This window comes from Fundulus heteroclitus, chromosome 8, assembly GCF_011125445.2.
Source record: "Fundulus heteroclitus isolate FHET01 chromosome 8, MU-UCD_Fhet_4.1, whole genome shotgun sequence".
Lineage (NCBI taxonomy): Eukaryota > Metazoa > Chordata > Actinopteri > Cyprinodontiformes > Fundulidae > Fundulus > Fundulus heteroclitus.
The window spans coordinates 12,971,968-12,985,764 of record NC_046368.1 but is presented as its reverse complement, the minus strand read 5'-3'; the positions used below and the strand labels follow the sequence as shown (position 1 = coordinate 12,985,764).

Here is a 13,797-nt window from a genome sequence, read left to right as displayed (position 1 = left end):
TAAAAAAAAAGAAAAGCCTTTGCTGCCCACAGATCAAACCCAGAATTCATGTGATGGCTGTCAGCCACAGGAGGAGGATGAAACCTGCTGAAAATGTCATTATTTCTGCCCTCCTCATATTCCCCTCCTCAGCTGTGTGTGTCTGGGTCGCTATGACTTGGCATTAAGTAGCAAAAATGTGACCAAGGATTTCAGGGCAGGCTCAGCCGTGTGAAATCATCCCGACACCACATTCACTTTTAGCTTCGGTCCATTGTTGCACAGATGTAGCCTCAGATAGTTTTTTTTTAATCTATCTGGTGAAAGAAGAGATTTTCACAATAAAGGTACCTTTTTTTTATTTTATTTTTTGAAGCTGATGCCACACTGCTGGGCCTGCCTTCTTTGCAACCAAACTTAAAGGGACGGCTTGGTGTCTGCAGCTTTTGGATGTTCCCAGCTGCCTTTGTTTTTTTTTTTTTTCGTCCCTCATTCTTATTTGTGTTTCATGAGCTTTAAACTTTAAAGCAGCTACCGGTACTTCTTTAATCGTACTGCCAGATGTGAAAAAGGACAAAAAAAAAAAAAATGAAGGAAAGTAGATTTGATTCTGTTGGCCATATAAGGGCCAGACGGAGAAGACGGTCCAGGTAGCTGAATGACCCGAGGCAGCTACGACGGGGGGGGGGGGAGAATATCCAAACACAGTATCTCTTTATTTTGCTGGTAACGTTTTCTAATACTGCTGTATTAAACCTCTTCAGTTATCGGCATCCCTGGTGTTGATTTATAAAGAGCCTTAAAACAAGCGGACGGCAGTGATGATCTGAAAAGAACCGGCGTGAGTGAGTGGTGTGGCCACTCTTTGCCTCGTTATTAGTTTTTTTTTTTTTTTTTCTCTCTGAGCATCGGGGCAACATGAACTTGGGTTAATTTCTCGTGAAATGTTGCAGCTATTTCTCCGACTGTCGATGCGGGCAACTTGAGGAGAGTAGCTCTTTTCTTCCGTGCACATTTGCTTCTCTTGAATGCCGTGTTCTCTCGTCTTTCCCATTTTGGAAAAAAAAGGGATTTGGAGAAACGGACCTTTTTTTTTTTTATGGTGAGTCGTATCCATACCTCACCGAAGCAAACGGCAACGGTTGCTAAATTAGAGTTTTTTTCCGATAAATGTGGAAAAACTATAATTTGAGTTGTTGCATCTATATTATGGGAATTGTTAAAGGGGCTATAGTTTTTGTAAAAGCCTTTTTAAAAAGAAAATTTGGATTTTTTTTTTTTTTTAAAACTGGGTGAGATCTGCAATAAAAGACTAATTTGTGTTCAGGTTTCTTACATTTCTCTACCAGGAGTGCCGATAAATGTGGCGGGGGCTGTTATTGGGCAGAAAAGGCAAATTAATCGGTACTCCGAGGTGTTGACCTCAAATCGGGGCAAGCAAGGAAAACAAAGGTAAGAGTTTAAATGTCTAATCTTAGTTATTTTAACCCCCCCCCTCTTCAGTGAGAGGCGTCGTCTATTTAAAATATTGGAATAGTAAAACAGGTACTTGTGCATCCGAAGAATGGAAAGCTGGTTCGGGTTGATCTTCTGCATCACACAGGCCCGGTTCTGCTCCGTGCGTTTGCTGATGTCTTTTTGTTTGTTTCTGCACTAAACGTGTCTGTAACTACATTTCACTTGGTTGCTGCAGATGACGGACTCGCGTGAAGCGAGGCTGGCTTTGTGTTTTTTTTTTTTTTTTGTCCGGAGCATCCAGATCGATCCCAAAGGCGTCTTTGGTTCAAACCGATTCAGGTCGCGTGTCCCTGCAGGGACGTCTGAGCGGGCGGTTTGGGTCGGGGACGTTTTTTTTTTTTTTTTTTTTTTTTTTTTAAATGCTCTGTGTGCTCCTGTCCTTCCTGTGTAACCTCAGCTGTGCAGATGAAATCAGATCTTCAGGAATCCAACGTGCGTGGAAGTCAGAGCTTTCACCGACGTGAGTTCAGATCTGGTTTTGTCCGTCTCCTTTCCGCCCCAGTGTGCTCTGTTTACGTCCCCGATTGTACATTTGAATGTTAATAACAAATTGTTATAATTCTTATGAATAAGCTTGTATACTGATGTTTTTGATGCAATTTATCTTTACCACGTTTTTTTGGATATACTGGACCAATAATAAAGAGGATAAATGACGATTAATATGTTTCTGCTGAAGGTTGTTTCTTTTTTTATTTATTGAGAAAAGCGAAATATTTCAAGAAAGATGGAGGTAAACAAGGACTGGCTGTAAATCTTTAAAACTTTATTTTTCATCCACATAGACATGTGTGAAGATAATTACATGAACAACCCTGTTGTGCATCAGTAAGATTATACAATTAGAATTAGATTCAGTACAAACAATATATAGATTACAATGTAAACTGCTGCAATAAGGATGCTGTAATAGACATTTTCATCTGATTTCTTAAGTTGAGTGGGTAGTTTCTCATAGGAATTTTTTTTTAAAAGTGTAAACAATGGCTTTTTCGTAATTTGAGTCGAAATAAAGACTTCCGTGATCATGTCTAAAAAGTCAAGTGAAATCTAAAACGCACAAGTTTCAGGGTGTGGACGTAATCGATTGTGTTCAGTTTAAAAACAAGGCAATAAGGCATTTTCATTCCATTTACTATAAAAATATGTTATAATGTATTTGGTTAAAGCAGTACATGAAAGCTGCAGCCAACAAAAGCCTAATGAAATAGTCGCTCCTAAACTGTCTTTGCTACCAGATGGTTTATGTGTGACTCGAACCAACAGTTGGATTAAAAAGCATCAAACCTGCCACCTACCGTCGCATTTAACAGTAAATGATTTAAGCTTCATCACTGAATTTTATGAGAAACAATTTCCAACTATTTGGAAAACAAATATTTGAACAAAAAGAACTTGCTTTGGCCCATTTTTAATATTGATATTTGCTTCTATTGAACCATACGGGCCTTTTCCAGTATGGTGATGGACCCCGCCTCTCTCCTGTTTCAGTTTTGTCTCTATAGTGCCAGTTCAGAACACGTCAACTCAAGGCACTTTACAAAGTCAATTCAATGAAACCATTCAGACGGATTGGTTGGAAAAAAAAAAAAAAAAGATCTCCATCTCAGGAAACCCGGCAGATTGACTTTGCAGCAATCTCTCATAGCGGAGATGCATGTAGCGACAGTGGAAAGGAAAACTGCCCTTTAACAGGAAGAAACCTCCAGCAGAACCAGGCTCAGTGTGAACGCCCGCCTGCCTCAAACGACTGGGGATGCAAAAAGAACACAAGAGGACTGATCCAGGATTACTTTCTATGTTAGAGAGGGTAATGGCAGACTTGCTCCATCTGTGGTTTTGTCTAGGAATGAAAAACAGCCAAGCAGAAAGGATCTGAGCCAGTTTTCTGGACAATAAGGGTCAGCGTCAGTGACTCCTGGAGAAGGGCAGCTAAAGGCGATGGAAACCTGAAGCTGTCAGGTAAAGCACAAACCAGCCAGAGAGACAACTTCAGAATTCGCTATTTATTTACTAAATTTGTTTTCAAAATGATAAGTTGACAGAGTTCCACAGAACAGGTCAACCACAGACCAACTTGGCCCTCCCCAACAAGACAAGAAGAAAATTCCCCAAAAAAAGTAAAAAAAAAAAAACAAAGCAACTGGACTTGTTTTCCGTAGTTGAAGATGTTTCGCTTCCTCTCCAGGAAGCTTTCTCAATTCAAAAAGTCTGGAATAATGATGAATACCAAGCTATATAGCACTGCCAAAACAGTTTTTTACTTTTTTTTTTTTTTGGAATGACCATGACCTGGATGACTGAGAATCTTCACCGACAAGAAGAAAACTTAAATAGCAGAAAGGGGAAATACCAACGAACACTGCTTAGAATAGCACTAATTATCAACCTATAAAAACATATATTTGGGTTAGGACTGTCTGCCCAAAGTAGAAGAACAACAGAACAAATAATAAACAAAATATTCCACTTGGTTATTTATGTTTTTTTTAAGGAGAAGCAGCAGCTGGAGTCTTTCCGTTGTGGCGCTCCTATCACTAGTACCTCAAACAAAGACACGCTATTCTGTTGCAGATTACAGAGTAACAGACTCACTCACAAGTTAACTGAGTGCACTCCAAAGAGTGGACTAAAAAGTCAGCTTATTAAAAACATCAAAAGGTTTTCATTGTGAATCCAAATCTAAAATAGCCTGAATGGAAAATGGAAAGAATGGGGGAAAATAAACGGCATTCAGTACTAATTCGGCCTCTGTGTGGCAGCAGGAACGGCTGTCGCAGAAGCCCAAATGGAAGATTACTTAAAAACCGTAGACACATACAGCAAGGCACTAGTTATTCATACCCCTGGCAGATTTAGGTTTTAAGCCTTTCATTTTTCCCCAGAGCGCTGCTTCTCACCGGAAGTAACATTCATGTTTTCCACTGGCCGAGTCAGATTTTTTACACTTTAAGTTACTGACTCAACCTGTTCAGAGTTACCCAACTGTAATGCCTGCTTCTAGTTGGTAAATCTACCCCACAAAGGGATACAAAGGTGTAGAGCCCGTAGCCTACGATGGTAGCGAGTAAACAGAGCGAGAGTAGAGGAACCGACCCATATGACGTCCCCAGTTGTTCTGATTCAACTGCTAAATCTCCAAAGTGTTGAAAGCACAAACCTAACTGGCTGATGTAACCGTCCGTGACACTTTATTCAACCTTTGACATAATTTAAAAAAACTGTAACCCTTTTTTTTCCCCCCAGTCATTTGGGTTTGGCATATTCGTCACGTAAAGTGTCGTCAGTCCAAACAGGCCTTTTTACGAAACTTACTCAAGGCCGCGTCGGCAAAGTCGGCGGCCCCGTTTCAAGCGTCAACATTTGAGGAAGTGACACGTTTGCGTTTTGGACACTTTGAGTCTCGCTTCCCAGTCGTTCTGAAACAGAGTCACTGCTGGTGTCTTCTGCGCTGCTCCTTCAGTCTCCCAGAATCCTCACGTATTGTTGCTTCTGAGCCGACCTGCAGCCCACGATGCTGGGGGGAAGGACACGGAGAGGACGCTTGAGAATATGAATGCATCAGAAATGGTTCTCACAGGGGGGGGTTCTGGGTAGCGTACCTGATGGGAATCATCGCCAGGACTGTGAAGATGCTGGAGACCAGAAAGACTAAGCCTGGGAGGCTGTTCAGGGTGTTCTGGTAGATCTTGGTGAAAGTGGGAATGTAGGCTACGCCGGCCAACTTCAGAACCATCTGCAGCACGGTGAGAGTGGTGCCTTTTGGAACGGAAACGAAAAAGGACATATGGGTAAAACAAAAAAAAGCCTTATTAAAATAAATGAATGCACAATAAGGCCATTAATAATCTTTATCGTCCGGTTGGACATGGTTCAGCTCTGCTCTACCAAGATCACAGCACAGAGTCAGTGAGTCAGCGACATTTAAACAGCTGTTTACTCTTTATGGTGAAGCCATGAACTGGATGGACCGGCATTTCAGGACACACAGGCTTTCCAGTACATGACAGGCCTACGCTTTTCTTCTCTAAAGCCTCAAAGATCACATGTGCACGACTTAATCTAAAAAGGCAAGTCCTGCTATCTCTGCAGAGATATTTTTATTTCTGAAGAATCTCTGACCCATATGGATTATTGCTCTGTTTGCTTTAAATGAAACAAATTATGCAACAATAGTTTATTATTTCTGTTGCAGTGCATTAGTTGCATTAAATCAGGCTTTGAGAGGTGTGATGCAGTGAATAGTACTTAAAAAAAAAAGGTCAAGAATGAAATTATAATTCTAGTTTTCTACATGCAAACAGACTTTGTGTGTTTTTTGCTGCCATCACTTTTAGCGTTTAACAACAGGTGGGGAGCTTACCACAGGAGGATGCAGGAACCTGCTGGGAGACCAGAGACCTGATGGTCGGCATCGGGATGAGTGCAAAGAGGTTTAGTGAACGGGCTGTGGAGACAAAGTTGGATCTATTATTATCTTTCCTCTTGCTTTGGAGCTAATGCTACCTACTTTCAACCCTAATCGTAGATGCAGCCTGTTTCGCCCATGTTGTTTTCACCCATGTTTAAATTTATTACTGAAATAAATTCACTTTTCAATGATTTTCCAATTCACCGAGATGCACCGATAACTGCAGGGATGTATTCGGGGGGAATAATGTTGCATTTTTGCTTGCTTACAAAGAAATGAACCGTGTGAATTGTCTGTGCTGGAGTTATTTTGATGGAGAGTGGCCAAATGTCCTTCAAGATGAGGAAGAACAAAGATATAAAATAGTAATTCTGGTTCCACATATTGATGTCACAGATCACAGCCCGTCTCTGTCTATAAAGCCCGTCTGCCGATGCCGTTAAATTCCAACTTCTGGGGGTCATCTCCAAATAGCTGCCAAAGGAGCTCAAGGACAAAACGAAAGGATTTGGACCAGCCTGAACTGGGCTACAAGATCTGCTGAAGGCTAGGTGAGAAGGACACAGCCAGCCCTGCATTTAATTCTTGGACCGGAACAAGATTCCCTCCGGAGGCGTGTGAGCAAACCTGGTGACGCAGTCTAAAGAAGTCCTCAAGTCATGTTAGGCTGAAATAACACATCGCTCAGTTAAATCCCAACCAGTTTTTACCTTTTTGACCCCATGAGATTTGGTAAAGACCACATCTTTCTATGCATTAAACTGAAAGGACCATTAAAAACTAGACGATTTCCTTTTGAGCAAAACTATAAAAATTACTGTTGCCTCCCATTTGAGTCGATTGTTGCATCCAACATGGCAGCGCCTCGCATCAACCGAAAGCTGAGATAAAAACACGTTTATTTTTACAAGACTAAGTCGTAAGAGTGCGTCTAAAATCAACATTACACGTAGCGGCTGCAACTCTGAACCGAACAAATTAAAAAAGTGGTGCTTGCATGTGGAAAGTACAGCTTTAAAGGACGTTTATAAGAGGTGCTAAGAACAAAACAACAGCTTTCCTGGCCGTCAACATATTGGAATCCTAATTTATTGTTTGTTTTTCCTACTTTAGAATCCCGACTTGTCAGACTGTATTAACTGGAACGCTTTTTACTCTGGGCTTAACCCGTTCCCAGCTCCTATTTTCAAATTCTGAGGCAGATGCAAAGCAGCATACTGTAAATCTGACAGTACTGCTGTAAGCCTTGAGCGCTGCCAGACAATATAAGAATTAGAAGACTTTATGGCTTCAGGTTGCCGGTCCCTCTTCCTCTTTCCAGTTCCTGTATTTTTGAGGAAACGTGCAGATAAACAGATAAGACCAGGGGCAGAATAAAGGCACGAAACTGTACAGCACGACTTCTAGAAGCCTGGAAGCAGAACAGCGTCGGCACCGCACACGGCCCCGGTGGGACGCCGCGGTTCTGACCCAACGCGCTCCATCTTACCGATGTAGAACATGGAGGTGGTGGTGACGAAGGACATGAGGTAGATGCCCGAAGCGAAAGACAGCATGCCAATCAGGATCATGGTCTCGTCGCAGACGTCACATCTGCGGAAGACGATGACGCCGACGAAACTGGTGATGAAAATCATGCAGCCCGCCGCGTTTCCGTAGCCCACCTAGAGGGAGAGGGGAGAACTGCGTTTAAGTCGATAGACACTAAACAGCCTGGCAGATAAACCTAGCAACAACAAAAAGAGTCAACAATTATAAATGATAATAACGTATGAAAAAAAAAACAGCTAGTTACTTGTGCGGCAGTCCAGCTGAGCGGCGATTTCAGCACAAAGGAGCCCAGGATCTCTATAGCTCCGCCCACGGCGAAGTCGTAGAGGAAGGCTGCCGCAAACAGGAGAACCAGGTTCACCACGTTCATCCCCGCAAAAGCCTCGACGAGACGGGTGTTACGGGAGGCGTGAGACAGGAGGTGGTAGCTTTCCTCCGAGTCCTCGCTGTTCCCTCGCCTCACCTTTTAATCGGGACGGAAAGACGAGAATTCGGTTCAAGTGGGAAAACGTGGCAGAAAAATCTGCAACCGGAACCGGCCTGAAGCGCTGCAATCGGTGCATCTTTAGCTGCGCTGGAACTTTCCCCAAACATTGTCACGTTTTGCCGCATTGGAGCCACAAACCTTTTTGTATTTGAACTGGGATTTACGTGACAGACCGACACAAAGGGGGCACATGGTGGAAAACAATGCAGTTTCCTGCTCTGTGAAGGGCTTAGAGCAGGGATGTCCAATAATCTTACTTAGAAAGTAATCAGGGGCCACAAAATTAAAATATTTTTTTTTATCAAGATGGCAAAAACCTTTTTTTTTTTCATTTTACCTGATCAATACGCAAAAAAATAATTTAATGAAAGAAGCAAATGAGTCTGATTTCTACGGAAGAGGATTAGGGCCATTTAAAAAAAAGTCTATTCAATTCTGACTTTTTTCTCAGAATTCTGAGATTAAAGTCAGAATTCTGACTTTAATCTCAGAATTCTGAGAAAAAAAGTCAGAATTGAATAGACTTTTATTTTTTTTATTTTTTTGAATGGCCCTAATCCACTAAAGTCAGAATTCTGACTTTAATCTCAGAATTCTGAGAAAAAAAGTCAGAATTGAATAGACTTTTATTTTTTTATTTTTTTGAATGGCCCTAATCCACTTCCGTAGATTTCTGTAGAAAATGCGTCTGTAAATCATTTTAGATTTGAAAGATAAAAATACAGTTTCGCCTAGCAAACAATGTCCTAAACTTTTAGGGTTGATTGTCTTTTTCTGTTTGTTTTTTTTTTGTGTCTTTTCAGCAACAAGAAGAGGATTAATTTAGGCTCATTCTTGCTTTATTTTACAAATAAATTTGTAGTTTTATTTTAAATAAATGGGTAAACCCAAGCCTGACTTTTGGTAAAAACCTTTGTGATCTAAGTTACTATTACCTTAAATTAAAAGCAAAAGTATGGCTGGTGATTGAGGGCCTCCCAGAATCTTTCAGAGGGCCACAGATGGCCCCCGGGACGCACTTTGCAACAACTGCAACTGTAAGCCTCTGCCTTATTTCCTTTTGTATTTTTTTTTCTTCTACTTACCTACTCCTTTTTGATCCATGGTATAACGAGGACACACTGTATATATATGATGCACCTCGTCCTATTTGACACCCTCTTCCTATGATTACTGATTCTGAGCCGACGTGCCATGTGAATTTCTCCAATGTGAGATCAATAAAGCCTATCTTATCTTATCTTTGGACACCCCTGGCTTAGAGGTTTGTGAAAGAACATAAGTAACCAAAAAAAAACAAAAAAAAAAACAGCAGCTCTGTTTAATCCATCATCAAGACATTGAGAAGTTTCTTTCTTCAACATGGATGTGGAAACTGGTCAGTTGAGGGCAAGATGAGCGGAGCCAAATCCAGGGCAACAGTGGAAGAAAACCTCTTAGAAGCTGGAAAAGACTGAAAGCTGTGGCAGAGATTTACCTCCCAGCCGGAGAACCAGCCTAAATATGCAGCCCGAGCTACACGGGAATGGTTCAGGTGAGAAAATGGCCCAGTCAAAGGCCAAAGACTTAAATCCTGGTGTGACTGTGTGGGAAGAATTGCAACGATTTCCATTCGACCCAACAGCTCTCAAAACGAATTGCAGTCTTGTAGCTGTGTTCTGCGCAGTATTGACTGGGGGGTGGGGGTTGATTTTTGTTGCTCCGCTACTTTAAAATGTCACATAAAACGGCCATAAAATACATTTTGGTTTGTGGCTGTAACATCGGAAAATGAGGGGGGAAAGCTAAAAGGATATAAATACGTTTGCGCTTGCCTTTTTACCTAAAGGGGCCGACTGTATCAGAAACAGAAAAACAGCCCAGCTGAGTTATTATCACCAAGGCGGTGCAGGAACAAATCAATAACCGGAATGATTTACTGACCTGCAGCAGGACTCCAGAGAATACGAGGCAGAGGAAGTGCAGCAGCGTGCTCACACACAGCAGGATGGTCCCGTTTCCCAAACTGAAGCTGTGCAACTGGAACAGGTGACCCGACACCAAGCTGCCCACCAGTCCTGTCAACCCGTACAGCAGCTCCACTCTCATCATCACCTGCGTAACACATGAACACACACACCCCAACTATAGATGACTGAGGACTTGAAATCAGTGTTTTCGGGCCAGAGGAACAGCTTTAAAGCCAAAGATAAACACGACTGTTTTAAAGTGCCATAAAGGATCAGTTATTGCTAGAATACGGGGATCGTCTCACATGATTTGGCTCGACGCATGCTGTATGTGAAAGTGAAAATCAAAAAAAAAAAAAAAAAAAAAGAAAAGCTTGCAAATGTTGCAAAAAAAAAGCAAACTAACACGTGACAAAAGTGAAGGAAAAGTGATGGCTGTGATGGAAAAGGACAGATAGGAGCTGAAAAGTTATTAAAAGTTACAAAATAAACGTCTGACTTGCTAGTGAACCTGGTCACGCGTTCGTTCTTCCGCTGCGCATTTCCCAAATAGAATCACAAATAGTTACAATGGAGATAGAAAAAAAAATGTTTTTTTAATCGTGTCTGGTCTGAGTCTACAGGTGCATGTCAGGTTTTTATTTTCACTAATTCAATTCAAAAGCTCAAACGTTTATTGATTTATTGCACGCTGAGGGATATAGTTCAGGTTTTTATTTATTGCTGTTACTTTTGATGTTTGTGCAACAAAATACTTTCGCACGTACAAATTGCACAAAAAAATAAAACATTTCTAGAACCACAAAACCTTCTTAACCCCTGCAAATAATGATTTAGTTTTACAAATATACACACTATATAATGCTTGGATTTACTGTGGAACCAAAATGAACTGTATTTCTTTTTTTTAGGTTGAAGAATAAAGAAAAAGTTTAAACTTTTACAGGGAAAATAAATCTTTCTCTGATAAAATGAGGCCTGCTGCACAGTAAATTTATCTGAGTAAAATTTACTCAGGAACAGATAACATTTGGTCCCTCTGTGGGGAAAGATTACTCAGTTTGTGTATCCCACTTAACAGAAATAAACCACAAACTGAATTATGAGCTAAATGATGTAAAAGGACAGGAAAAAAATCCTATGAACAATTAGCATTAATTTGGTAGAAGAATATGCTGGTTTTGTATAAAAATGAAGCAACTGTCAAACAAACCAATATATTGTCTATAAAAAAATAAAAAATAGTTATTGTTCCAGATAATAAAAGAGCATCACCGGAGCCTCGGGTTGCAAACCTCTGTTATAGTAAATTAAAACTCCAAATTCAGTTTCTCGAAAAGATCTGATTGATAAAAGAGGATTTTTAGGACAAAAACATAATTTTATGGCCATGTACTGGCCAACAGTCATGGAGAAAAATATGGAGGATCATAGACTGCTCACAAGAAGACTAATCCACAAAAGGTCAATGCTAAAGATGCTAGTTGTTTACGGAGTACTGTGTTAAAAAAGAAAGTTTGGTGTAAGGAAAAACTGTGGCGGGAACAGGAGCATAAGCAGCAATGACAACAGCAGCCCTGTGAGAATTTTAGAGGAGTGACCAAAGAGTTTGGGTCAGAGGAAAATGTTTTTGCACACGAGTCAAAACTAGATCTAAACATGGACCACAGTGGAATGCTGTTTATCTGCTCATCGCACACTGTCTATTTCCCCTGCATTGCTTACATTGTTTACATTTCAACTGTTTACATAAATCACTCATTGTGTGTTTTTCCTTTTTCAAGCTGTACGCAAACGAAATTTCGTTCTGTACGCACTTTATGCTTACAAAATGACAAATAAAGTTGTCTAAGTCTCTATCTTCAGAGGTGATCCTTAGATCACCTGTCAGTTTGACAGAGGGCAGCTGTAGCTACTTACATAGCTCACCACTGTCAGGGTGAATGGGTGAATAACTAAGACTGTAGTGTAAAGTGCTTTGGAGGTTATCAAGACTAGTTAAAAGCGCTATACAAGTACAAGCCATTTACCATTTATTCGTGCTACACAACCCTGCACAGGCAGCGCTGCGATGCAGAAGAGATTTCAGGCTTGTTCTGACAAGAGCCTGAAATCTTACAATCTGACAATAAAGAAATCCTGACAACCGCAACATGGACGTACCCAGGAAACGGGCTGCAACTGTCACCATCCCTTTGTACAGAACCACTTCTAGAGCAGAGACATCAGAGGCTGCTGACCTGAGCAAAACATGCTCAGAGTCCTCTTTTTTTATTAGATCAATGCTAGTTTGGGATTTCATATGAAAGGAGGTGGTCAAGACTATTTAAAGATCCTGTTGGTTTTTGCTCTATGGATTTTTATCAAGCACCATTTTTAAAGCCTTCCCTCTGTTGACAAGCTTTATGGGGCTATTGATTGCATTTCCAGCAGGATTTTACAACTGTCCAATGTAGCAGTGCATGGTTTTATAACTAGGCTACAGGTGAGCTGAGCACGGCTAATCGCCTTCAGGACACCCTATGCTGGTGCGGCCATTTATGCAAATGACGCCTCGGTTCAGGATTTAGAACTGATAGCCCAATGATGAAAATAAAGTACCCATCATAGCACCTGATGGTACTATGATGGGTACTTTATTTTCATCGTTGGGCTTTGGTTTTTGCTTTTGCTTCACAATCCTTTCATGGCTGTGCTTTATCCCTGTCGGCTGAAGTCATTGTTCTAACATCTTTTTTTCCTTCCACTTAACTTTCCGTTGCCGTGTTTGTCCACAGCTCTGTGTGAACCGCCAGCTTCCCTATCAGTGGCAATTTGTGGCTTATCCACTTTGTGGAAGGTGACGATGATTGTCTGCTGGACGACTATTTTGTAAACTTCTCAGTTAGTGTGTACTGTAGCATTTCTTTATTAAACGCTACATGGCAGTGTTTTTCAAAGTGGTGGCCTTCTGGAGGCACTGGGGGGCCTCTGAAAATATACTTAAATGCTTTTAATTCATTATTATAAAATATAACTTGATTAATATATCATACTGAGTTGGACAGACTCGGACGATTTAAAACTGAACTTTGAGGCTCTTCCCCTGCCTAACTATATAAGAAAAGACTATCCCTCCTGAGCTGAAGGCACTGAAATGGATTCTCCCTTCTGCTTGTGTGAGTCCGGCTTTTCAACTTTGAAGGAACTTAAGACAAAACGCAGAACACCTTTACTTTTTGGACACTGACAGGCGTCACGCCCCTGCTCCCTCCCTCTACACGCACATCCAGCCTAGAAGAGGTTTGATATCTTTCTTCTATCATCAAACAGTTTGTTGAAAAGCTTGTTAATCAGTGGGAAGATGACACAATGTTGAGAACATGCTATAGTTAATATTCTGATGCTAAACAAATGTAACTATTTGTGAATAAAAGTAAAATTTATTTATTTATTTATTTTACATATTTTGCGTTGTTGTTTGTGGGTTCTGGCCAGAAGCTAATGCTGTTCATGGAAAAGTTTGGAGACCCCTGCTGTATGGTGCACGTTTTATTGGTCCCTTTAAGGCCTTGTATTCTAACTTTGAGCGAATTTACTTTTCAAAGGTATCCAAATTGATTGAAATACACCTGAATTATCATTAACATGTAATTTTTAAAAGGAAAGTCAGTCAAAATGGAATGTCGCATAATGTTTTATCGCGTATGTAAAACGATGTGTACAGTTACGCGGTCATAACTGACTTAAGCAGTTTTTTATTATAATTTTTCACGATTGTGTTGCCCACTGATAACAAATAAAAACGTTTTAGAGGGAGGGAATGAACAACAGGTAGCCTTTCAATAATATAGCATAAATTAAATTTAAAAAAATAAAATCCTACTTTATGCGCTTTATGCGCTCAAACCACCAACCTTGGA

General features: G+C 40.7%; 1 protein-coding gene across 1 annotated transcript; it reads right to left on the bottom strand.

Annotated features, from left to right (window-relative positions):
- Positions 1 to 4,942: 4,942 nt before the first annotated feature.
- LOC118564017 (thymic stromal cotransporter homolog) lies at positions 4,943 to 10,219 on the bottom strand. Its single transcript, XM_036140707.1, has 7 exons — positions 10,187 to 10,219; positions 9,870 to 10,040; positions 7,704 to 7,922; positions 7,398 to 7,572; positions 5,861 to 5,944; positions 5,100 to 5,256; positions 4,943 to 5,014 (listed from the first exon to the last, which is right to left on the bottom strand). Exons 1-7 carry the CDS (start codon positions 10,217 to 10,219, stop codon positions 4,957 to 4,959), a joined length of 897 nt encoding a protein of 298 aa, XP_035996600.1. The 3' UTR covers positions 4,943 to 4,956.
- Between the last annotated feature and the right edge of the window lie 3,578 nt (positions 10,220 to 13,797).

Coding starts and splice junctions, on each gene's coding strand:
- LOC118564017 (XM_036140707.1), bottom strand. CDS start 10,219: ATGCGTCGAGCCAAATCATGTGAGACGATCCCC. Junction 7,923..9,869: donor TCTCTGGAGTCCTGCTGCAG/GTCAGTAAATCA, acceptor CCCGATTAAAAG/GTGAGGCGAGGGAACAGCGA. Junction 5,015..5,099: donor CTGGCGATGATTCCCATCAG/GTACGCTACCCA, acceptor CCTTCCCCCCAG/CATCGTGGGCTGCAGGTCGG.